Below are 25,905 nucleotides of genomic sequence, written 5' to 3'. Positions count from 1 at the left end.
GGCCAACATTATTATGGGAGTGTTTTGAGGAAGTTAGCCAACGCTCTAGCAGAAAAACACTCTGGAAAGCTCCACCAGAGTCCCTCTCTACCACAGCAAGGCTCCCGCTCATTCCTCTTGTCAAACAAGGGCAAGTTTGTGAGAGTTTTGATGGGAAATTATTAGGCATCCACCTTACAGCCAAATTACAGTCCTGATTCGGCTCTTTCTGTCTTCTTTGTTTTCTAATCTTAAAACATCTTTAAAGGGCACCCATTGTCTTCAGTTAATAATGTAATAAAAGACTGCATTGATGTGTTTAAATTCCCAGGACCCTCAGCTCTTTCAAGATGGACTAAACGGCTGGTGTCATCACTGACAAAAGTGTCTTGACCTTGTGGAGCTTATGTTGAGAAACAAACTTGATATTTTTTATTTCTTTATTTTTATTTTGTTTTGGGATGGAGTATCATTCTGTCACCCAGGCTGGAGTGCAATGGCGTGATCTCGGCTCACTACAACCTCCGCCTCCTGGGTTCGAGCGATTCTCCTGCCTCAGCCTCCTGAGTAGCTGGGACTATAGGAGTGTACCACCACACCCAGCTGATTTTTGTATTTTTATTAGAGATGGGGTTTCACCATCTGCCAGGTTGGTCTTGAACTCCTGACTTCAGGTGATCCACCCACCTTAGCCTTCCAAAGTGCTGGGATGACAGGCGTGAGCCACTGTGCCTGACCTATTTTTATTTTTTAATTCCATCTTCTACAAACTTTTTACAGTCCCCTTATGTATTCGTAGTTAAGTATATTTACGTTTTTCTGTGTCTATGACCTGGTATGTAGATTGATCTATCTGTGACCTGGCATATATGTGTATTTCTGCTCTCATGACATAGTATATGGGGAGATCAGGACCTCCACCCCCACCATTACTTTCTTTGTCTCTAAAAGGAGTGGGCTGGATTTGATCTTGAAGGTGTTTCCCGGTGCGAAGGGCTGCCGTGTCTGTGTTTTCTGGGCTGGCATCACGTCCTTCCCTTGGTGCGCCGACTCTTTGCGGTGGGTTTGCTTTGATGGAATGTATGAATGAGTAAATCTATGAATGGGGTTGGGGTCCCTGGAAAAGGTGAGTGATTTGAGTGGAACCCCCGGAGGCAGGAGTCGGGGAATGCTTGGGAAACAAATAATCACCAACCAACTGCTCACCTCTTATGGCTCTTCGAACCGTATAATCACACATTTTTGGGTTTATTTTTATTAAATATTTTTGGCTTTGAAAACTTTGCATCTTTTTAAAAAAGCTAAAAGCTTAGTTGACATGCATCATCTGGTATCTGATACTTAAAATAAAAACAGCATTAATTTTTACTCCAATCATTGCTTTGCAGTTTAAGTGACTTATGTAAGTAACGTTTCAAGCCTCAAACCCATTCACGCCAGAAGATTTCCCAGCAGAGTTAAGAGAGCAGGGCTTGTTGCTGCCAAGAGAATTATGATCGTTCTCCCCTTTGGCCTCCAGTAGGGAGTGATTTAAAACTGTGAGACATTTTCTTTGGCCTCAAATCTGACTGATTTCCATTTTAACAAGAAAGTTCACGTTTCTGATCTTACATTTTTTCTTGTAAAGACGGACTTAGATGCTTTTCTCCTCTATGTTTTTGTGCCGTAATTTTTCATAAGGAAAGTATATTTATGATATTTATGTTAACATAATTAGTATATATTTTATATTAGTAGCATATTAACAGTGTAATAAAAAATAAAAACAAACTCTGGTATCTGGAGGATCACGTGCTGACCAGACCCCGTGTGGAAAGTGCTGAAGAGCATCAGGGAAATGGAAATGCCAGAATTCCATCTGTGCTTGTGGCGTTCCTTAAATTTTTATTATGGAAAATTTAAAATACTCCCTGAAGTGGAGATTGGCTTAAATCAGCATCACTCGGCTCCAGTCATTATCCAGTGTGGTTCCTCTGATCTTCACCACCCACTCCCGCTCCAAAAAAGATGATTTGGAAGCAAATCCTAGTTAGACGTTGTACATGTTCCATATGCGGTTCTAAAAGAGAAAGCCTCTTGAAAAACAGCCCCAAGGCCGGTGTTACCCAGGAAATCATAAACCCGCAAGATGGCCTTTATCTCGTTAGCTCCGGATCAGTGTCCCCACCCCGGGGCTGTGGCTGGGCCCTGGAAGTCCCCGTTTCCCAGAGGCTCTAGGGCTGGTGTTGCAGCCTCCTTGTGGCTCACAGAGTCCTGGGGAACACGCCCTGTCCTCATCCCACCTTTTCTGTGCCTAGCACCCCCGCTGGATGCATGCTCCTGGCACAACTGCTGGCGGATCTGCGGTGACGAGCGCCTGCTGCCCAAGTGCCAGCAGCTCCAGGCCCCCGACCAGGACGAGCTACCGGCTCGCCCAGTGTGTCTGCTGCGCCTTGCCCTCCTGACCCTCCTCCAGGCCATCCCGAGGGTCATTGTGGCCATTCGGTGAGCAGGTGGGGAATGGGGGACAGCGGGTGGCCCTGGCATGGTGATGTCCACCTGAGGGACGCTTGGTGACCGAGGGAGAGTTAGGGGCAGGGGTTAACTTGACAGGCAGCCGAGGCGGGGCGCTGTGAGTGTGTCCTGTGGCACTCTGCACGGCACAGGCTCTGCCCCGCCTCACCTAGAGATGCCAGGGCAGTCTGGGGGCGGCGGGGGCCTTGTAGGGGCGGCGGGGGCCTCGTGGGGGCGGCGGGGGCCTCGTGGGGCACTTCCACCCCTTCTCTGTTCCCAAGTTCTAAAATGGCCCTGCTCCCAGCAGGACACGGGTCCCAGTTTCCACACATTTCCGTTGTTATGTTGGGGTCGATGGCGCATCTTAACAGCCACTCGCCCTCCAGCCTCTGAGCTCTGAGCACCCCCTCAGGTATAGGGACCTCCTGCCTGTACCCCCAGCTCGAACCCTAGCCACCAGGCTCCGTACTAGAAAGCCCCTTTCCCTGGTCTCTAGTCCCTAGCCTCACCTAGGCTTCGAGTTTTTCCCCTGGCACTCTTGCTGCTCACAGCCATGGCTTTCTGCTGGGATCCCTCCCCCAGGAAGTCTCCAGGGCCACTCCCCAGGCCGCAGCAGGACTTCAGGGAACAGTTGCTTCTTCCTCCCCATTTACTCTCGGCCTAGGCAGTGGCTCCTCTGCAAAGCCTTCCTCCCCTCCTCCTCCCCGTCATTGCCCATTGCAGCTCCTTCCTGCCTGGAGGCCTGCGTCACCCTGCATGGACGTGGAGACCTGTGAACAAACGTGCACACACCATCGAATTTACATGCATTTACTTGTTTGCTCCTTGTCTCCTCCACGCAATTGGAAGAGGAAGATTCAAAATGTGCAGTGTCTGCAGATAGCTGCCAGGTGTCCTGCCCTATTTTCTAGTTGTTCACAGCAGGAGCTTAGCCCGGTCTTGGTCACTCTGCCACGGCTGGGAGTGGGAGCCCCTCCCCTGTTTTTTGGGTTATCCATTCTCATAGAGTTGGACATTACCTCCCGCTCCCTGGGCAGTCACAGTCGAGGCTGTGATGTGCATCAGGTAATGTGCATCAGGTATGGGTCCCTTGTGGGCCTGGGCGCCAGCCTCTCCAGGCCATGCATGGGGAAGGGGGCTGGGAGCGGGTACAGTGAGCTCTGTGTGGTCTCCGAGCATAAGCAGTACCTGGGCAACAGTGAGAGCTTTCCTTTGTCATTTTTCTTGTGGATTTATCTTTCTTTTTGTGTTTGGCAACTTGATGATCACATTTTGTTTGACTCCTTTGTACCCACACTGGGAGGAGCAAAGAAGAACACTTGGCCTTCAAGGATGGGCGAGGCCGGGTGCTGTGGCCCACACCCGCATCCCAGCCTTAAAGGATGGGCAAGGTGTGGTGGCCTACACCTGGATCCCAGCACTTTGGGAGGCTAAGGTGGGAGGATCACTTGAGCCCAGGAGTTCAAGACCAGCTTGGGCAACATAGCAAGACCCCATCTCTATACAAAATTAAAAAATTAGCTGAGTGTAATGCTGTGGTCCCAGTTACTTGGGAGAATGAGGTGGGAAGATTGCTTGAGCCCACGGTGGGAGGATCACTTGAGCCCAGGAGTTCAAGACCAGCTTGGGCAATATAGCAAGACCCCATCTCCATACAAAATAAAAAAATTAGCTGACTGTGGTGCTGTGGTCCCAGCTACTTGGGAGGATGAGGTGGAAAGATTGCTTGAGCCCAGGAGTTTGCAGTTGCAGTGAGCTGATTGTGTCAGTACACTCCAGCCTGGGCAACAGAGCAAGATCTTATCTCTAAAATAAATTTAAGAAACAATTTTAAAGGATCAATGTTAAGTAGATGGTCCGGGAACCCAAAAGGGAATTGCTGAACCCTGGCCTCAAGCTCAAATTACCTGGTAAGATGGAAGGAATGGAAGGAAGGAGAGAGGAAGAAAAAGAGAAAGATGCCTGGGCTTCATCTAGACATTTGGAGTAACTGTTCTGGGGAGGGCCTGGGCATGCTTTTGTTTTGAAGTTCCCCAGAAGTGCAGTCCAGGTGGAGACCCACCTGCATGTCGGTGCAGCTTCCTGTTTTTCCAGCCCCCGAATCCTGGCACTTGGAGGCCCCCATATTTTCCCATCCTCATCAACAGCTTGTCTAGAAAGTCCCAGGAAGCCACTCACCCTGTGGTGTTGGTGGTCCGTACGCTTCCATAGCAGGTGTCTGCTTCTGAGCCAAGCTGCCAGGGCAGCGGAACAGGCACCAACCAGCATCCCAGGGGAGGGCACAGCTTGTCCGGCTGGGATGTGTGGGTGCCCTGTGAGGTGCCGCAAGCCACACACCCAGCTTATCTCAGGGGAAGCCTCAGCTGCCGGTCTGCTGGCCTGGAGAGATGTGCTGCAGCAGCTGGGGGTGGAAGGAGAGAGTGGACTTAGGATCTCTCGGCAGGGAGCCCCCAAGAGCAGGGCGAGACCTGCCTTCATTTCACCTGTTCCCTTTACAGTTCTGCAAAGCCAGCATTATCATCCCTTTTCAGAAGAAGTGGGCACTGAGAGGTGGAATGCCTTGCCCTGGTCCCACAGCTGGAAAGTGATGTGGCCAGGACTGCATCCCACCCCTTGTCCCCGCACCCCTTTCCTGCCTGGGATTCCTCCAGCCCTGTGCACCGCGGAGTGCCTTTGCCTTCCACTCCTGGAGGTTCCCCAAGGGCATGCTGAGGGCAGCTGGTCTCAGCCTGGGGCCGGGTCCTAGTAACTGTCTCTCGCTTTGCTTTCCAGCCAGTTTTTTGGGATTTGAAGTTGGAATCTTCAGCTACTGTCAAGAATATCCACAAAAATATGTCACAATCAAGATCTTTAACGAGAGTCCTCCAATCAGGAGGCGTCTGTGACAGCCGCTGTTTTCTCATAGAACAGAATCCACACCCAGGATTCAACCCAAATTATTTCTCATCAGGTGATTCTTGGTTGTAGCGACGTTCATATGAATGTGGGTGAGATTCTGTTATGAATGTGGTCAATAAATGTTATTCGTGAAACTCTAAACTGGCCACCTCTTAAATGATATCCTCTGATTTCCCTTCATTAAGGGGGGACTTGTCCCCATCTCCGTGTCCCTGGGGGAGGGCAGCCATTTCCGAGTGTCTCTTCAGGGACAGCAGATCCACTGGACAAGGGTCCGAAAATGGTATCAGCACCTGTGTCAGGTGGGTCTCACTTTAAGTAGCAGAACATTGTATATGTGAATTGAATTTTAAAATCTGAGCTCTCTTTTACGTGTCATAAAATTCACTCTTAGAGTATACAATTCAGTGGTTTTTAATATATTTACAGTGTTGTGCAACCATCACCGTTCATTCTAGAACATTCACTGCAAAAAGTCCCATACCATTAAGCAGTCACTCCTTCCCGTCTCCCCCAACCTCTGGTGACTTCTGATCTACTTTCTGTCTCTGGATTTGCCTGTTCTGGGACATTTCATCTCAATGCTGTCATCCGATGAGTGGTCTTTTATGACTGCCTTCTTTCACTTGGCATTAAGCTTCATCCATGTTGAGGCGTATGTCAGTATGTCATTTCTTTTGATGGCTGAATTTTGGGTTGTTTCTGCTTTTCGGTGATTCTACTTTGTGAATAATATGGTTTGAACATTTACGTGCAAGTGTTTGTGTGGACAGAGGTTTGCATTTATCTGGGGTGTACGCCTGGGAGCAGAGTTACTCCATGTTTCATGTTTTGAGGAACAGAGCGGAACTGCTGGATCATATGTTACTCCATTTTTCATGTTTTGAGGAACTGAGTGGAACTGCTGGATCATATGTTACTCCATGTTTCATGTTTTGAGGAACTGAGCAGAACTGCTGGATCATATGTTACTCCATGTTTCATGTTTTGAGGAACTGAGCAGAACTGCTGGATCATATGTTACTCCGTGTTTCATGTTTTGAGGAACTGCCCAGTTCTTGTCCACAGCAGCTGTGCCATTTTCTATGCCCACCAGCAGTGCACCAGGGTTCCCATTTCCCTGCATCCTCACGACACTTGTTTCATCTGTGACTTTGCTGATAGCCATCCCAGCAGGTATGGAGTGGTGTCTCATTGTGGTTTCCATTTGCATTTTCCTAATAACTAATGATGTTGAACGTCTTTCCATGTGCTTGTTGGACATTTGTATAACTTCTTTGGAGAAGTGTCTATTCAAATACTTTGTCTATATATAGATACATAGATACACACACACATACACACACACACACACATATATATATAGATGTGCCCCTACACACATATATGTAGTTTTTAGACAGGGTCTCACTCTGTCACCCAGGCTGGAGTGCAGTGGTGCAGTCGTAACTCACCAAAGCCTTGGCCTCCTGGGCTCAAGGAATCCTCCTGCTTCAGCCTCTCATGTGGTTGGGAACACAGGCACATACCACCATACCCGGCTATTAATAGGTTTTTTTTTATTTTTGTGGAGACGGGGTCTCGCTTTATTGCCTAGACTGGTCTTGAACTACTGGGCTCAAACGATCTTCCTGCCTCTGCCTCCCACAGTGCTAGGATTACAGGCATGAGTCACCATGCCTGGCCTTTTGTCTACATTTTAATTGAGTTGTCTGTCCAACTTTTTATTATTGAGTTGTAAGTATTCTGTGTATATTCTGGATACTAGACCCATTTTCTTGATGATGTCCTTTGAAGTAGACGTGGGTTTTAAATTTTTGTGAAACACAGTTTATTTTTTCCTAGGTTGCATGGACTTTAGGTCGTATGCTTATAGCTAAGAAACCATTGCTGGATTCAAGATCACAGGGACTTGCACTTGTGTTTTCTTTTTTTTTTCTATTTTTTTTGAGACAGAGTCTTGCTCTGTTGCCCAGGCTGGAGTGCAGTGGTGTGATCTTGGTTCACTGCAGCCTCCACCTCTCGGGTTCAGACGATTCTCCTGCCTCAGCCTCCCAAGTAGCTGGGATTACAGGTGCCTGCCACCATGCCCGGCTAATTTTTGTATTTTTAGTAGAGACAGGGTTTCTCCATGTTGGCCAGGCTGGTCTCGAACTCCTGACCTCAAGTGATCTGCCCGCCTTAGCCTTCCAAAGTGCTGGGATTACAGGTGTGAGCCACTGCACCTGGCCCTGTGTTTTCTTCTAAGAGTGTTATCGTTGTAGCTCTTACATTTAGGTTTTTAAAATCTATTTTGAGTTTAGTTTCTGTATATGGTATGAGGTAGATGTCCAGCTTCATTCTTTTGCTTGTGGATATCCAGTTGTCCTGCATAACACCATGAAATGATAAAAGTATAGAAATGGAGAGCAGATCAGTGGTTTCTGGGAGCTCAGGAAGGATCTGGGTCTGGTGGGAAGGAAGGGCCTGTGGTTATAGAGGGGCAGCATGAGGCCTTCTTGTGGCTGGAAACACATCAGTGGCAGTATTCTGGTTGCAGTATTGTACTGTGGTTTTGCCATGTGTTACCAGTTGGGGCAAACTGAATAAAGGATAACATGAGGTTTCTCTGTATTATCTCTCTCTTTTTTTTTTGAGACCGGGTCTCACCCTGTCGCCCAGGCTGGAGTACAGTGGCATGATCTTGCCTCACTGCAACCTCCGTTCCTTGGGCTCAAGCGATCCTCCTGCCTTAGCCTCCTGAGTAACTGGGATTACAGGCTTGCACCACCATGCCTGGCTAATATTAATATTTGGTTTCACCATGTTGGCCTGGCTGGTCTCAATCTCCTGACCTCAAGTGATCTGCCTGCCTCGGCCTCCCAAAATGCTGGGATTACAGTTGTGAGCCACCATTCCTGGCCTGTCTGTATTATTTGTTATATGTGTATGTGAGTCTATAATTATCTCAAAATGAGAAGTTTAATTGTAGAAGCAACACAATTCACTGTGAAAGACTTTAAGGATACAGAAAGGTACAAAGAAGAAAATAGAAACCACGCAGTTCCTCCCCGTGAGCAGATCTCTGTTATTACTGCCTGGGCAGGAAGGAAAGGACACATTCCTCCGGGGGTGACCAAAGGGAGGACGTAAAGGTGACAGACAGGCTTGGACAGTAGTTCGCACCTGTAATCCCAGCTACTCAGGAGCTGGGGAAGATTACTTGAGGCTGGGAGTTCGAGACCAGACTGGGCAACATAGCGAGAGTCTGTTTCTACAAAAAATATAAAAATTAGCCAGGCATAGTGGTGCATGCCTGTAGTCCCAACTACTTGGGAGGCTGAGGCGGGAAGATCTCTTGAGCCCAGGACTTTAAGGCTACAATGAGCTGTGATCACACTGCTGCACTCCTGCCTGGGCAACACAGCAAGACCCTGTCTCTCTAAAAAAAGGTGTCAAACAGGAACCAGACTCTGGGATGCTTGAACTGGGGGGTCCACTTTAGAGACAAGGAAGAAAGATGTGGGGGTCTGAGATACACAGAACAAAGAGGGCTACAGTGAGTGGGCCAGGGCCTCGGGGTATCTTGGGCACATCCGTATCTCTGCAGTGGCCACCATGGAGGGCCTCTTGTCTTCCCTGGGGGAATGGAAGCTGTGTTCTCCTGGGGCACATCTTCAGTGGCCCTAGGGCAACATTAAACATAATTTATTCAATCAGCAGATATTTATTGGATGCCTGGCACCAGGGAGACAGCATAAGAAGACATATGCTGCCCCCAGGATGCCACTGGGCTGCGGGGGTATTGTAATTGAGGTGAGGGTCGTTGTTGTCATGACTGAGGCACACATGAACACAAGGAGGGCCCAGGAGCGCTGTCAGTGACCTGCTATCCATTCCCACATTGCCACAAGGACCAGCAACCTCTGTCTGGGGTGTTCTTGCTGCGGGAGCCACTGCAGGGACAGGCTGGATGTACAGGAGGTGATGCCCCAGGAGCAGCCCTTGGTCGATGATGGGTGGGAGGTGTGGGTCAGCACTTCTGTCCCCTCGCCCTTCGACAGGGATGGCTCTGGGCTGTGTTCCCAGCAGGACTAAGCCCCTACCACCCACAGGGGCCACCTTCTTGCCAACGTCCTTCATCCCAGCTCTCCTTCCTTGCCTCACCTCCCCACTCACTCACAGGGCTTCCTGCATCACCTCCCCCAAAAAACACTTGCACTCATTCCTTGCCTCAGGCTCTGCTTTTGGGGTGAAATCAAGATAAGACAAGGTGAGCAGACCCCATCTCACCAGTCAGGGAGGAAGCGCCATTGGAGCAGAGATCTGAAGACAATTCCAGGTAACCTGGCAATGAGAGGTGATGCCAGAGTGCCCGGGCACAGGCACAGCAGGGGGGGACAGTCTGGAGGTGACAGGTGGGGGCATTCCGGCCACATAAGCCATTTAGGGTGGCTGGGTCGTGGCATGGGCAGCCAAGAGCACTGGAGGATGAAGCGGATGGCAGAGAGCCGGGGAGGCTGCCAGGGCATCACACTTGTGTGGCTAAAGCCTGCACCACAGCCAGGTTGAGGGCATATTCGAGAAGGCTGTGAAGTCCTGGGCCCCCTGGCCCTGTCAGTGGCCGGGGAGGACAGGTCAAGGCAGTGGCCACAGCAGCCTGTGCCCACAGGCTGCATTTTGGAGAAACCACTCCAGCTGAAGTGTGTTGGATGGAATAGAGTGGCGAGAGTGGACACGGGAAGCCAGCTTGGAGGCTGCAGCAGGAAACCTGGTGGGGGACAACGGTGTCTGGACCTCGGTGGTGGTAGCAGTGGCTGTGTTCCAGGTGCATAGGGGTATTTGGCTCTGTTGTCTACATCTGTGAGGATGTGCTCTTGGGGAGTGGTACCTGAGGCTGCACCACATGTCCTGATTAACCCAGGGACAATGTCGCTGCAGCCCACACGGGACCATGGCTTCTATAGACGGACCCCAGGCAGCCCTCTGCCTGCAGGCATCGTCTTGAAACTTGGCGTTAGGAGCCACAAGAGGGCACTGTTGAGAGACTTTCGCATAGAAGCCCCAGAAGGCCAGGGCTGGAGGGGGCTTCAGTTGCCCAGGTCAGCCCTTGGTTTGTGGGAGAGGGAGCTGTGACTTCCTGGACCTGGTGAGGCCCAGGGAGGTGAAATGTGGGGTAAAGCTGTTTAAAGGGTTTTGGAGAAGATGCTCCTGTTGTCTGTACCCCAGACTCAAGTCAGGAGCCCAGAGAAACACTCTGTCCCTCCCTCCCCGTCTCCCCTCCACCCAGCCACACAGCCCTCCCTTCCTCCTCCCCTGCTCCCTTCCTTTATCCTCCCCTCTGCCTCTCTTCCCCTCACTCTGCCCCAGGCCATTAACTGGGTAATGACCACACAGCCCAGCCCTGCCCAGTGGAACTTTCTGCGATGGTGGAAAAGGTGGTCTGTACCATCTGGTTCAGGGGCCATGAACCACATGTGGCCGGAATCCCACTGGCCCAGCCAGGCTGCCATGGCAGGTGGAGGCACTGCAGTCTGCCCAGCCCAGCCCAACCCAGGTCTTGGTGGCTTCTCGGGCTGCTCCTGGCAGTGCCTGGCCCCATCTTCTGAGAGCTCTCTGGTGACCTATGTGCCAAGACTTGGGGCCTGGGAGGGGCCATGGGGACACTGGTCCAATCGCCTCATTCACAGATGGGGACACTGAGGCCCAGAGAGGGCCATGCCCTGTCCCAAGCCACACAGAAGCTGGTGGCACATGCGAGACTTGGCCTTGGCTCTCCTGCAGCCCATCCAGGTCACCTTTCCTTCGGCGGCCTCCCAGTTCCAGGTGGTGCCTCTCCATTTGTCCACTCTGGGGAGACCCTTTCTAAGCCTCCCCGTTGGAGGAACTGCAAATGGGTTGTGCTGCCTGGACACTGTAGCAAAGACCCCTGAGGTCACCCAGGCCCTTGAGGAAGCACCTCTGTGATCACTTAGTGATGTTTGGTCCAGGCTGGGCTGAGGCTCAGTGGTGTGAGTATCATGGGGCTTTTGCGGCTGTCCCAGGGACTCTTGCTGTGCTTGACACACAGTAGGTGCTGCGTCAGTACTTGTTGATTTTGGATACCTGCTGTTTTCTCTGGTGGGCATTGCACTGGGGGGTCTGGGATCCCTGGGAGCCCACCGGGGCACTTGGAAGCTTCCTGCTTTCGTCATTTCCAAGAGAGAGAGTGCTGTTTGAGACCTGGTTTTTTTTTTTTTTTTTTTTTTTTTTTTTTTTTTTTGAGACAGAGTCTCGCTCTGTAACCCAGGCTGGAGTGCAGTGGCGCGATCTCGGCTCACTGCAAGCTCCGCCTGCCGGGTTCACGCCATTTTCCTGCCTCAGCCTCCCGAGTAGCTGGGACTACAGGCACCTGACACCATGCCTGGCTAATTTTTTGTATTTTTAGTAGAGACGGGGTTTTACCGTGTTAGCCAGGATGGTCTCGATCTCCTGACCTTGTGATCTGCCTGCCATGGCCTGCCTCAGCCATGACAGGCGTGAGCCACCGCACCCGGCCGAGGCCCCGTTTTTATGTGAAAACAACAAACCTTCAGGCCAACCCATGGGCAGTGGAAGGGGCGGCATTCTGGAGGAGGCCAGCCTGGCATTCCAGATGTGGGGGATGTTGTCTCAGCACCAGTCAGGCAAGTGTGTCCTTCCCAGCACACTGGCAGGGTGTGAGATTCCAGGAATCACAGGACACCAGCTCCCGGGTCCCAGGTGGGAAGCAGGAGGTGGCGGAGAGCAGGTCTCCGTGTGCGTCTTCGTCCACTCTACCCTGGCTGCTGGGGTTCGTCCCTCATATTGCCGACAGCATGGGCTTTGGGCAGTGGGAGATCCTGGGTGCTGGGGTGCTTATAGCGCCAGGCAGAGTCCTCTAGGAGGTGATTGTAAAGCACAACTCCTCACCCATGTGAGCTTCAGGAGCCTCAGCCTCCTCCCTGCACCCCCAGCTGACCTCTGCTCTCTGTCTGAGCAAGGCCCCCCACCCACTGCCCTTTATCCTACCTTCTCTCCTTCCTCCCAGAAACCGTTCTGCCTATAAAAACAGGTATATGGATCTGAAATTTTTAAAAGGGGCAAAGATTAAAAAAAGAATCTAACCACCATGCATTTTCCCTCTTCTCTGCTCTGTGTTTCCTGTAAACTTGTAGTTGACCTAAAAGTTTGATAGACTGGCTTGTCATATTTTCTGTAAGGTAGCTTCCTGGGCCGGGCTCTGTGCCCACCATACATGTGTCAGCAGGCTCGCGACGCTGTTGGCCTCACTCTTGAAATGCAAAGACTGACCAGGAGGCCCTGGCACGTCAGCCTGGGCCCAGCAGACCTTGCCCATGTCTGGCATCCCTTGGTGATCACGAACTGGATACACTGTTTCACTGGGGGCTACAGAATAGGACTGAAAAGCTTTTAGAGCCGGACACAGTGGCTCATACGTATAATCCCAGCTCTTAGGGAGGTAGAGATGGGAGGATCGCTTGAGCCCAGGAGTTTAAGAACTGCCTGGGCAATATACCAAGACCCTGTTCTCCACAAAACAGGGTGTAAGCTCTTGTGGTGTAATGAATATTCAGCAGGCTCCTCTGCTTAGATAAGGGAGTGTGTGTAAATTCCTGTGGTATAATGAACCTTCAGTAGGCTCCTCCCCCTAGATAAGGGAGTGTGTGTGTAAACACCTGTGGTGTAGTGAACCTTCATCAGGCTCCTCCGCTTTGCTGTCTGTTTCAGACATGAACTGTGAGTTGAATAGTCTGGTTCACATCCTGATTCCACAGCTTACTGTGTGTTGGATCTCCATGCCTCAGTTTCCTCATCTTTAGAATGAGGATGATAATAGCTCCTACCTCATAAGGTTGCTGTGATGATTTAATGAATTAATAATTATCAAGCACTTTCAACAGTGTCTGGCAGGCAAGTGCTCAGGAAGTGTTTGATAAATAAACGACTAAATCGTTGGTATTTACCATTGAGGTGCATTGTTTGCTCTGTGTGTTCACGAATGGTCCTGGACTCTGAGCATTGTGGTCCATGTTGCACGCGGCCCAGGGGATGGTGAAGGGCAGCGTTCTGGACAGCCCTGTCGTTGGACTGCTAATCTGACTCTCTTGTTTTGGTTTACACATTTTACGAGGTGCCTACTATGTGCTAGGGGACGCCTCAGCACCTTGTGGGCTGCTGACAACCAGTGTGAGGCCTCTTAATTGGCTTCTAACATAACTGCACTCTTCCTGAGCTGTTTAATGGCCTTGGATAACGAGCTCTCCCCATCTCAGTATTTGTTTAATGCTGTATTCATGGTCATGAATAGTGGCACCATTACTTTCAGGAGAACTGTAATGATGTATGCGTTTGGCGAAGTTTCCAGCTCCTGACCCTTAGGTGCTAGATCTGTTTGAGGCCATGTGAAATGTTTTGCGTCACTTGCAAGAAAGAAAAAAGAGGTGCTGTTTTTCCTCAGAAAAGGAAGAGGCATTTTACAGCCAAACCTTGTTAAACTGTGGAATATTTGTCAAAGACTATAGAAAACGAAAATGGACATTTCCAGTACTTCTCCTAAAGGAAGGAGTTGGACTTCTTACAACCAGAACAATGATTCTGTTCCTCCATTTGCTAATCTGTTCATCAGTACCCTCGTCCACTCATCCATCCATCCATCCATCCATCCACTCAACCATTCACCCAGCCAGCCAGCCAGTCACCATCCATTCATCTTCCTATCGCTCATCCATCCACCCACCCATCCACTCAACAATTCATCCACCATCCTTTCATTTACCCCTCCATTTACCCACCTACTCACCCACCCATCTACCCACTCATCCATTCATCCATTCACTCGCCCATATTCTCGTTCACCCACCCACTCATCTGTTCATCCATTTATCCATCCATCTATCCATCCATCCATCCATCCACCCACCCATCCACCCACCCATCCACGTACTCACCCATCCACCCAACCACTCATTCATCTATTATCTGTCTATCCATACACCTACCGATTGACTCATCCACCCATCGATGTAAAGTCAAAACATGGTTAGACCCAGCCATCGTAAGCCAGGGCTGCCTGTGTGTTTTTTTCTTTTGTGCATCTTGTGTCCCGTGTGTCTCCTTGCACTGGAGTGTCAGCTTCCAGAGACTGGGTACCGCAGATGATTTGCTCATCCTGAATGGGACACAGGTGGGGACAGGATGGGGGAGGGGGCAGGTAGGGCTGTGTGGGGGAGGGGTGGGGGCAGGGGAGTGGAGGAGAGGAGGAGCTTAGTTGGAGGGGCCTCTGAGACACTGAGGGATGACACTGGCTCGCTGGTTGGATGAAGAGTAACACTGAGCTGCCCAGGCTGAGACGCAGTCTAGGGTCCAACAGCCCTGGGGACAATTGGTGAACGTAGCCCTCTGGGCAAGGCCAGCAACTTCAACTTTCTGGATGTTCATTTTTCACTTGCTAAGTGAGGTAGTGCTGGTGACATGCTCAGCCAGTGCCAGGCACAGAGTGAGCTGCAGGTATTGAATGCATCCTCCATAGTAAGGTCATACTCTGAAGCAGGTACCACTGGCATCCCCATTTTCCAGATGAGGAAACGGGGGCACACAGCTTGGACTTCGGCTCTGCTGCCTCTCACAGCGTAGATGTGAAATGTGCAGGGCCTGGGACAGCCGGAGCCCTGGAACTGCCCTTTGCTACCCAAGTCACTGTGACTTCCTTCCAGATCCCTGGGGTCCCTTAGGGTCCTGGTTCCAAGGGCTTGCTTGGAAGGAAGCCAAGAGGCTGTAATTTTCTACCTCTGGAAACAGTGAAAAGATGAAAAATGAAAAGATTATCATGTCATCATTTCTTTTCTATGGAAATAGTTACTTTCCTTCCCACCCACCCCACCTTCAACCACTCTAAATACGTTTCTTGGGATTTCCAAACATCTCTTTTACTTTTGTCCTCCCAGGTGAGAGAGAAGCTGATTACGACCAGGTCTGGCACAGAAAGCCCCTGTTTGTGCAATCCTGCATTCTTCCTTTTTAAATAAAATTTAAGACCATCTGAAACGACTTGCCATCTTGACCTCCCGGCTCTGGTTCTCGCTTGCGTTTCTGAAATGCATGAGTCCAGCCTGCTAATGTGCTGAAATGACTGTGCTCACCTTAGGGAAGTGTTAATGCCTTGAGCATTTTCCCACCAGTTGTCTTGCAGCTGGTGAGAAACATACACAACAACCTCGTCCATGAACTATGAGGTCACAGCCTTCCCATCCTTTTCAGGAGCTGCCATCTCAGCTCTTGATTCTAATGGATGGCAGCCACACTTGAAGATGCACCAGAGGAAGATGTAGATGCTCCCATCTGTGTTACCAGATGGGATGGTGTCTTTGGGAACTGATCTCAGACATGTCGTGGTGGCCAGCCTCCAGGATAGCCCCCAGATGCTGCCGTCCCTCTTTATAGAGAAGGCTATAGAAGCCCCCAGAGCCATCAGGAATTGGAGCTGATGCCTAAAGCCGGCAGCGACCAGAGCAGGGCGTTCAACCTTGCAGGGTTGTTAGGGCAAGAGGATGGCGGCAGGGGGTGGGCGCAGCACACCCTCCTCCCTATACCACCTCACTTTGTCTCCCACTGCCCCTCCCAGCATCAGCAGCCCAGGCCACTGTGTGTGCCAAGTCTCCTGTATACCTTTCTCCTTTTGCTGAGGAAATGCTATTATGAAGACAAAATGAGAATCAGTTACTTAGGGGCCAGGTGCAGTGGCTCATGCCTGCAATCCCAGCACTTTGGAAGGCCAAGGAGGGCAGATCACTTGAGCCTGGAAGTTTGAGACCAGCCTGGTCAACATAGTGAGACCCCATCTCTATAAAAATTAAAAAATTAGTCGGGCATGGTGGCACACGCCTGTAGTCCTAGCTATTCAGGAGGCTGAGGAAGATCTCTTGAACCTGGGAGGTCAAGCCTGCCATGAGCCGTGATCGCGCCACTGCACTCTAGCTTGGGTGACAAAGTGAGACCCTGTCTCAAAAATAAGCCCCACCCCCCAAAAAACCCAGTTACTTAGAGCTTTGCAGAAATCTTCAAAATCTATCAAAACCATCCCATCCAATATAAATTACTATACACATTTTAACGAGCTAAAATTTGCACATTTTTGGTAAATTATCAAATTTGGTAAGTTCCACAAGTTGGTTTCATCCAGCAAGATGCTCCCTTTGGGTAAGTGGCACGAGGAGAATCAACTCCAGTCAGGGCTGCCGCTCGCCCTGGCGGGCAGTCGGGACCCAGTTCTGTTGGGCTTTCTGAGGATGTGTGCAGGCTGCACCTAGGAAACTCGACAGGGGTTACTGCTGTCTGCCCACACTGTTGTGGGCTGTCCCACAGGGTGACGTGTCCTTGCATTTCTGTAGCTGGATGGCTTCTGCAGGTCCCATGAGGCAGTGGCAGAGAGGCTGGGCTGAAAGCAAGATATACATGGTGCAGATAGGCAGGGTGTTGGCTATACCTGTGCACAGCTGGTTGGTGCAGAAATTGCTAGAGCAAAATGGCATCAAGGGCATGGAGTGTCCAACATGCCAGCCTCCAAGACTGACCTGCTCCTCCCCGCCATGCCCCGGGCTTTCCCACACACCTCCTTTGCTCACACAAACTCCCTTTCTATCCAAGCAGGATCACGTTTCTCTGACGCAAAGTGGAAAATGGGCCATTCCGTTGACCAACAGCCCGTTTGAACATCTTTCCATGGACTTTACTGACTGCTCCTAGGCCTAAGATTTGGGCGTAAAGCCATTAAGAGTCATGGTAACATTTACATGTCAAGGGCAGTTTGGAGAATATTTACTGGCTGGTTTGCTGTGAAATTTGCGTGTGGTTTATACATTTGTCTTCAAACCGGCCAGACTTTCCAGGGTCTTCCCAAGGTCAGACACAGAAGTGCAATTGCTCATCACAGGATAAATGTGCATTACAGATGTCGAGGAGATGAAAACATTCCTTTTCCCGACATAAGCTATTTGTGGTTCTCTTTGTCCCTTTCTCTAGGCAAGTTTATTTTTCCTGACTGCCATTACTAACTAAACTCTGTCTGCCTCACTTACAAGCTCCTGGGAAGGAACCGAGTCTTGGGAGGTAAAATTGGATGATGGACTGTTTTCCAGACTAGGGCTTGAAGACACAACGCTTGTTGGCAGTTAACCAACTTCCTGGTGAGCCCCATATAGGAAATCTACGTTCAGCTTTTTAGGGAGAAATCCTGACTCTCTTATAGTGAATGAATATATGACACCAGACACTTCACTTGTCCATTTAACAAATATTTACCAAGCACTCACCACACATCAAGCGCCAGGCTTGGTACTGTACATGTGTGAAGTCATTTAGTTCTTTTCATAACCCTATGACATAGACTTTCTTCTCATTTTACAGGTGTGGTTAGTTGGTCGAAGAGAGAAGAGTAAACATTTCTTCCACCCTTACCTTCCTGCTATTTTTTCATACATTTCACTTCTACATGTATTACAAATGCCACAATACATTGTTATTGTATTTGCATTTTTGTTATTTCAGTATTTTATTATTAGTAGTAGTATTTGATATGGAGTCTTGCTCTGTCACCCAGGCTGGAGTGCAATGGTGCAATCTCGACTCACTGCAACCTCCGCCTCCTGGGTTCCAGCGATTCTTCTGCCTCAGCCTCCTGAGTAGCTGGGATTACAGGTGCCCACCATGCCTGGCTAATTTTTGTATTTTTAATGGAGATGGGTTTTTGCCATATTGGTCAGTCTGGTTGCGAACTCCTGACCCCAAGTGATCCGTCCACCTCAGCCTCCCGAAGTGTTGGGAACACAGGCATGAGCCACTGCACCTAGCCAGTATTGTTATTTTTAGACCTGTTTTTCCAAATAATTGTATTTGTATTGAACAGTTAATGATATTTCTTTGGCTATCCTAGGGTTTACAGTATACATCCATCTTTAATTTTTCACAATCTACCTACAAATAAGATATCATGCATGGATAATGTAAGAATTTCATAGTTCCAATTTCTTCCTCCCATCTTTTGTATATTATTGTCATACATGTACTTCTGAATCCATAATCCTTTGCTTCTATTTTTGCTGTAGACCAGGGGTGTCCAATCTTTTGACTTCTCTGGGCCACATTGGAAGAAGAATTGTCTTGGGCCACACATAAAATACACTAACGCTAATCATAGCTGATGAGCTAGAAAAAAAAAATCACAAAAAATATCTGATCATGTTTTAAAAAAGTTTACAAATTTGTGTTGGGCCACATTCAAAGCCACCCTGGGCTGCGTGTGGCCTGTGGGCCATGGGTTGGACAAGCTTGCTTTAGACATTAAATATTTTTAGAGTGATTTAAAAGTTCTTTCGTACAAACCTTCGTTTGAACAATTTCCAGAGCTCTTCGTTTCTGTGTATAGAACCAAGTTTCTGTCTGGTTTCATGTTCCTTCTACCTGAAAAAGTTCCTTTAATTTATTGTAGCACGAGTCTACTGATAATTATTCATCTCAGATTTTGTTTTTCTGAAATGAAAAAATTACTTTCACTTACGAAAGATATTTTTCCCTGGGGTAGAAGTCTGTGCTGACAGTTATTTATCTCTCAGCACTTTAAAGATGACACTTCACTGTCCTCTAGATTATGTCGTTTCTGATGAGAAATCTGCTGTCATTCTTAACTTTGCTCTTTAGTTTCTTGGGCTGCCCTTAAATATGTTCTCTTTCTCTTTATTTTATTTATTTATTTATTTATTGAGACGGAGTCTCGCTCTGTTGCCCAGGCTGGAGTGCAGTGGCGCGATCTTGGCTCACCGCAAGCTCTGCCGCCCGAGTTCACGCCATTCTCCTGCCTCAGCCTCTGAGTAGCTGGGACTACAGGCGCCCGCCACCACGCCCAGCTAATTTTTTGTATTTTCAGTAGAGACAGGGTTTCACCGTCTTAGCCAGGATAGTCTCGATCTCCTGACCTCGTGATCCGCCCGCCTCGGCCTCCCAAAGTGCTGGGATTACAGGCGTGAGCCACCACACCTGGCCTCTCTTTATTTTTTAGTAGTTTAAATATTATGTGTCTTTAAAATCCTGCTTGGGGTTCTCTTATCTTCTTGGATTTGTGAGTTGATGTCTTTGATTAGTTTTGTAAAATTCTCAGCCTTTGACTCGGCAAATATATCTTCCACTGTTATTGTTCCCTCTTTTTCCTTCTGAGATTCCAGTCACATGTGTGTTAGATTATTTATATTGTTCCAAGGGTTTTAAAAACATCATTGTCATCATTGTTGCCCTCCTACCCCCCCTTTCCCCTCCTTCTTTTCCCCTTCCCCCTCTCCTCTCCTCTTTTCCACTTCTTCCTCCTTCCCTCCTCCTCTTTTCCCACTCCTCCCCGGCCCCTTCTCCTCCTCTCCCACTCCTCTCCCTCCCCTCCTCCTCCTTTTCCTCCCCTTCTCCTTCCCTTCCTCCCCCTCCCCCTCTCCTGCCCCTTCCTCCTTGTGTTTAGTTTGAATAATTTCTATTATGCTGTCTTAAGTTCGTTGTTCCTTTCCTCTACTGTGTGGAGTCCACTGATGTGCATGAGAAGGACGTTCTCTATCTCTGCCACCACCTATTTTTTTTTCATAGGGCTCACCTCATTTGTTTCTCCTCCCTCAGGCATGATCTCTTGAATTGATAACCGTTTCATCAATTTCATTTTCTTAGCTGTATAGTATGGCAGGATGAGTCTGGTATTTATTATTCTAGCATTGCCAGAACCATGCTTTTATTTCAAACTTGTCTATGCCTTTAATGTTTATTTCTTGTAGGTAGCATATCACTATATAGCATAAAGTAAGTAAGTCTCCTACTTACTTGGATCAGAACGAGCAGGATTTTTCTGAGTCTAGGCCAGCATTGAGAACAATCTCAGATACATTCTTTATGTGCTCATAGAGACTAGAGCTGGATGTTTCTGAGGTGAAAAGGGAGTGATGGATGTGCAGTGTCAGGACTGCTGACTCTGGGATCAGACAGACCAGGTTCACATCCCAATTGGGCAGGACACTTAGCCTGTCTGAGGCTTGGTTTCCTCATGCATGGAAAGGAATGACAAATGATTGTTGTGAGAATTTTTTTTTTTTTTTTTTTTTTGAGACGGAGTCTGGCTCTGTCACCCAGGCTGGAGTGCAGTGGCGCGATCTCGGCTCACTGCAAGCTCCGCCTCCCGGGTTTACGCCATTCTCCTGCCTCAGCCTCCCGAGTAGCTGGGACTACAGGCGCCCGCCACCTCGCCCGGCTAGTTTTTTGTATTTTTTTAGTAGAGACGGTGTTTCACCGTGTTAGCCAGGATGGTCTCGATCTCCTGACCTCGTGATCCGCCCGTCTCGGCCTCCCAAAGTGCTGGGATTACAGGCTTGAGCCACCGCGCCCGGCCTGTTGTGAGAATTAACTGCAGTGATCCCTATCACCCTCTCTCTCTCCTTTACCACAGGCCTGGTGTTCAATAGATGCTGTTTTCTTTTTTTTTTTTTTGAGATGGAGTCTCACTCTGTCACCCAGGCTAGAGTGCAGTGGCACAATCTTAGCTCACTGCAACCTCTGCCTCCCTGGTTCAAGGGATTGTCCTGCCTCAGCCTCCTGAGGAGCTGAGATTATGGGTGTGCACCATCATGCCTGGCTAATTTTTGTGTTTTTCATAGAGACAGGGTTTCACCATGTTGGCCAGGCTGGTCTTGAACCTCAGGTGATCCACCCGCCTCGGCCTCCCAAAGTGCTGGGATTATAGGCATGAGCCACTGCACCTGGCCTCTTCAATAGATGCTTGTTAAATACTTTTGAATGAATGGGAGTTTTGAAGTTCTATTGGTTTCTTAAAATAAATACCTAGTCTCAATTCATTCATTCAATTCCTTAAGATCCTGTATCTGGAAGATTCCACATGCCTTGCCACCAGTTTTACTGCCTCTCCTCATGCTTGCTTTCTCCAACATGCTTTTTCAAATTAATTGGAGTATGTCAGTTTATGCAGCTGCCACCCTGTGATGATGCCATTTGTACTTGCTTTACCTGCTAATATAGACGTTCGATTTAGGAGACTCTGATAGTATAGAAAGCACCTGACTTAGGAGTCAGGAAAACAAACATTTTTTGCCAGCTTGTCTGCCATGTGACCTTGGACAAATCCTTTAGCCTTTTCTGAGCCTCAGTTTCTTAAGTCTGTAGAAGAGGGGGATAATAATTATAAAGAGGGATAAGGGGCCTGAGGTGTCGGAACCAGACCTAGAGGAGGTCCTCAAATACTTTTCTTTCTCATCCTCCAACCCCCAACCCCCACTTCTCCTGCGATTCCATTAGATGTAGGCAGGGGCTCCAGCCATCCAAAGATCCCCAGTGAGGATGGGTGGGAGAGGTAAGGAAAGAGAGGCGGGCACTGTGTTTTCTGGTCATCACCCGGCATTAGCTGTTACTTTTTTTTTTTTTTTTTTGAGACGAAGTCTCGCTCTGTAGTCCAGGCTGGAGTGCAGTGGCACGATCTCGGCTCACTGCAACTCCACCTCCTGGGTTCAAGCAATTCTCCTGCCTCAGCCTCCCGAGTAGCTGAGACTACAGGTGCATGCTGCTATGCCTGGCCAATGTTTTTGTATTTTGGTAGAGACGGGGTTTCACTGTGTTGCCCAGGCTGGTCGTGAACTCCTGAGGTCAGGCAGTCCGCCCACCTTGGCCTCCCAAAGTGCTGGAATTATAGGCACAAGCCACTATGCTGGGCCTTTTTTTTTTTTTTTTTTTGAGACAGTCTCTGTCACCCAGGCTGGAGTGCAGTCGTGCAATCTCAGCTTGCTGCAACCTCTGTCTTCCATGTTCAAGTGATCCTCCTGCCTCAGCCTCCCAAGTAGCTGGGATTACAGGTGCACACCACCACGCCTGGCTAATTTTTGTATTTTTAGTAGAGAGAGGGTTTCACCATGTTGGCCAGGCTGGTGTCGAACTCCTGACCTTGTGATCTCCCTGTCTCGGCCTCCCAAAGTGCTGGGATTATAGGCATGAGCCATCGTGCCCACCCTAACTGTTACTTTTGATCTCCTTTCATACTCAGCTAAACTAACTTTTAATTCACTTCCTGTATTTGTCTCTACCCTCCTGGAAAGAAAGCAGAATATCAACCTTAGAATGCACAAGAATTGCAAAATTCTACCCCTAAAGAAAGATGGTCGTCTTTCTTTAGAGAACAAGCTCTGGGGGTGGGAAATTACTCTGCTGGTGCTCCCCAGGCTCCTCGCCTTCCGTATCTCCAAATCCTGACAGCCTGATTGTCAGCAAGGAGACAAATACGATCCCCGGACACTGCCCACAGAGCAGAGCAGCCTCCCCAGGGCCTCTGGACAGCGTGGGAAGCAGGTGGTTCAGGAAGAGAACCTCGTATCCCATTACTTGACTCAGTAGTAGGGTTTTCATGATCTTGTAACTCAACATGTGTTCCATGGACCGGGTTTTTGCCTCCCTTGGAACCTAGAACAACAGAAATGCAGCCTCATTCCTGACTCCAGATGCAGAATCTGCACCTTAACCAGACCCAGGTGACATGTCTGTGCATTAAGGTTTCAGATGTCCTGCCTTGTATGGTCAATGAGGGGAGGTTGGGACGAGCCAGAGCTGCAGGCATGTAGGAGTGGGTGGCATTTGGTACAGTCTGGGGCTGTCAGGCAGGCTGGACAGCAGGTCCACAGGAGCCTGTGGAGAGGTGGCTCAAGTGGGAACAGCTCTGTGCCCAACAGGCTGTGACCCAGTTGAAAGCCTGCCTCCCATTCCTCCCCTAGTTATGGGGGCAGGGAAAGTGTCACCCTGTGGACAGGGACAAAGAGACTGCCCGGGTGTTCAGGGGATGCTGGAAATGCCAGTCTTTTGGCACCTGGAGACCTGGAGGGGGTCTTGTGCCCTGGTGGTGGATGGGGGTAAGGAGCAGCCTCTCCTGCTGCAGGGAGAGGAAACCCAGTTCAACCCTTTTCCCCAGCCTAGTGAACAGAGAGTCCCTGGCAGCTGTTCTTTGGAGATTTGCTTGTCTCTACTTCTTTTCTTTCTTTCTTTTTTTTTTTTTTTTTTTTGAGACAGGGTTTCACTTTGTCACCCAGGCTGGAGTGCAGTGGTATAATCTCAGCTTACTGCAACCTCTGCCTCCCAGGCTCAAGCCATCCTCCCACCTCAGCTTCCCTAGTAGCTGACACTACAGGCACACACTACCATGCCTGCCTAATTTTTGTATTTTTTGTAGAGACAGGATTTCACCATGTTGCCCAGGCTGGTCTTGAACTACTAGACTCAAGTGATTCGTCCACCTCGGCCTCCCAAAGTGCTGGGATTACAGGTGTGAGCCACTGCACCTGGCCACATTATTTCTTTTTAAGAGATGGCACCTTGCTCTGTTGCGCAGGCTGGAGTGCAGTGGTGCAATTATAGCTCACTGCAGCATCGACCTCCCTGGCTCAAACTATCCTCGTGCCTCAACCTCCTGAGTAGCTGGTACTACAGGCATGCACCACCAAGCCCGGCTAATTTAAAGAAAAAAAAATTTAGAGATAGGGTCTTGCTGTGTTGCCCAGGCTGGTCTCAAACTCCTGGCCTCAAGTGATCCTCTCACCTTGGCCTCCAGAAGCATTGAGATAACAAGTGTGAGCCACCATGCCCAGCCTATGTACATGTTTTTTAGGGACAGAGGTTTGCATTTCTCTTGGGTGTATACCTAGGAGTGGAACTGATGAATCATATGGTAAATCTATAGCTAACATTTTGAGGCACTGCCAAGCTGCTTTCAATAGCAGCTCCACTACTGCCTTCCCACCAGCATTGCGTGTGGAATCTAATTTCTTCTCATCCTTACCAACTATTGTCTGTCTTTTTTATTCTGGCCATCCTAGCAGACATGGTGTGGTATCTCATTGCGATTGTGACTTGCTTTTTTCCTGATACATCCTCTCACGTGCTTATTGGTATCTATCCATTTCTGAAGCTTCTTTGGAGAAATATCTCTTCAATGCTTTGCCCCGTTTGTTTGTTTGTTTGTTTGTTTATTTATTTAGAGACGGAGTCTTACTCTGTCTCCTAGGCTGGAGTGTAATGGCGCCATCTTGACTTACTGCAACCTCCGCTTCCTGGGTTCAAGCAATTCTCCTGCCTCAGCCTCCTGAGTAGCTGGGATTACAGACACGTGCCACCACCCAGCTAATTTTTGTATTTTTAGTAGAGATGGGGTTTCACCATGTTGGCCAGGCTGGTCTTGAGCTCCTGACTTCGGGTGATCAGCCCACCACGGCCTCCCAAAGTGCTGGGATTACAGGCGCGAGCCACTGCCCCCAGCCCTTTGCCCCATTTTAAATTAGTTATTTTATTTTTATATTGTAAGCATTCTTTCTATATCTTGGATACATGTCCTTTATTTGTTATATCTATGTAATATTTTATAACCCACTTTTTTTTCCCCCACTACACAATATGCTATGACAATTTCCATGTCAGAGTTCCTTTATGATTTCATCTTCAGAAGCACAGCACTCCATGGCATGGTCTGGGGCACCGTGATGCATTTAATCACTACTTAATGTTAGTCATTTAGGTTATATGCCATCTTCTGATATTATGAACACGGCTACAAGAAACATCTTCATCGTCCAGTCTTTATATCAATCTGTGAATATTCCTTTGGTGTAATTTTCTAGAAGAACTTTCCTGGGTAAAAGGGTGTACCCAGGTTTAAGGCTTATGGTTGATAAATCACCCTCTAGAAAGATGGTTCCAATGTTCACCCCCCACCCAGGCGTGCATGAAAATGCTCATTTTGCTCATACCATATTGAGTCTTGGTCTAATTTTGGCAACTATTGAGAGTCTCGGTGAGCAGCAAACTCCTGGTCTGGAATTTCCCAAACTTTGTGCTATGAAAACACTAATCTAGAAGATGGTTGTTGCGGGGAAATCAATGCTAGTACAATAGTAGTTTTCTCTCTTAAAATGACTATTGTCTTGAAGGTAAGCACCATAGCAAATTTTGTGTGTGTGTGTGTGTGTGTGTGTGTGTGTGTGTGTATGGTTTTCATTAATTCATTTATTGAACAAGTATTTATCAGGCACCTGGGTTATCTTTTAGTTATTGAGTTTTAAAAATTAATGATATATTCTAGGCACAAGTCTCGTACTAGATATATGACAAGATGTCTAGTACAAGGTATTGCAAATATTTATTTCCATCCATGGATTATCTGTTCCCTCTTTGATAGTGTCCTCTGAAGCTTTTTGGGTTTGATGAGGTTTATATATATATTTTTCCTTTTGTTGCTTGTGGTTTTGGTGCCATAGCTAAGAATCCTTTGGAAATCCCCAAGGTCATGAATATTTATCCTCATGTTTTAAGAGCTTAAAGTTTGGGCTCTTACATTTAAGGGCTTGATCCACTTTGAGTTAATTTCTTGTGCATGGAATGGGATGGGGGTTCCCCCTTCACGCTCTTGCATGTGAACACGTTTTGGCTTCCTCGTTTAGAAGCCCTCTCTGAGTATTGTGGGGAGAACAAATCGTA

At 48.6% G+C, this 25,905-nt stretch overlaps 1 protein-coding gene across 3 annotated transcripts in view; it reads left to right on the top strand.

The window, feature by feature from the left end:
* Window positions 1–25,905, top strand: part of C20H16orf95 (chromosome 20 C16orf95 homolog) — a 90,475-nt gene that overhangs the window by 13,635 nt on the left and 50,935 nt on the right. For 2 of the 3 annotated variants that reach the window (XM_077986635.1, XM_015126754.3), the window contains exons 6-7: window positions 2,277–2,463; window positions 5,245–5,511. In XM_077986635.1, the coding sequence (XP_077842761.1) occupies window positions 2,277–2,463; window positions 5,245–5,263 (206 nt within the window). In that variant the 3' untranslated portion in view covers window positions 5,264–5,511. Of the gene's footprint in view, window positions 1–2,276; window positions 2,464–5,244; window positions 5,512–5,555; window positions 5,673–25,905 lie in introns of those variants that run through there. The other variant, XR_013412010.1, reaches the window with a different exon arrangement.

Source organism: Macaca mulatta, chromosome 20, assembly GCF_049350105.2.
Source record: "Macaca mulatta isolate MMU2019108-1 chromosome 20, T2T-MMU8v2.0, whole genome shotgun sequence".
Taxonomy (NCBI): domain Eukaryota; kingdom Metazoa; phylum Chordata; class Mammalia; order Primates; family Cercopithecidae; genus Macaca; species Macaca mulatta.
The sequence above is the reverse complement of the archived record's forward strand: the minus strand, read 5'-3'. Positions and strand labels throughout refer to the sequence as shown.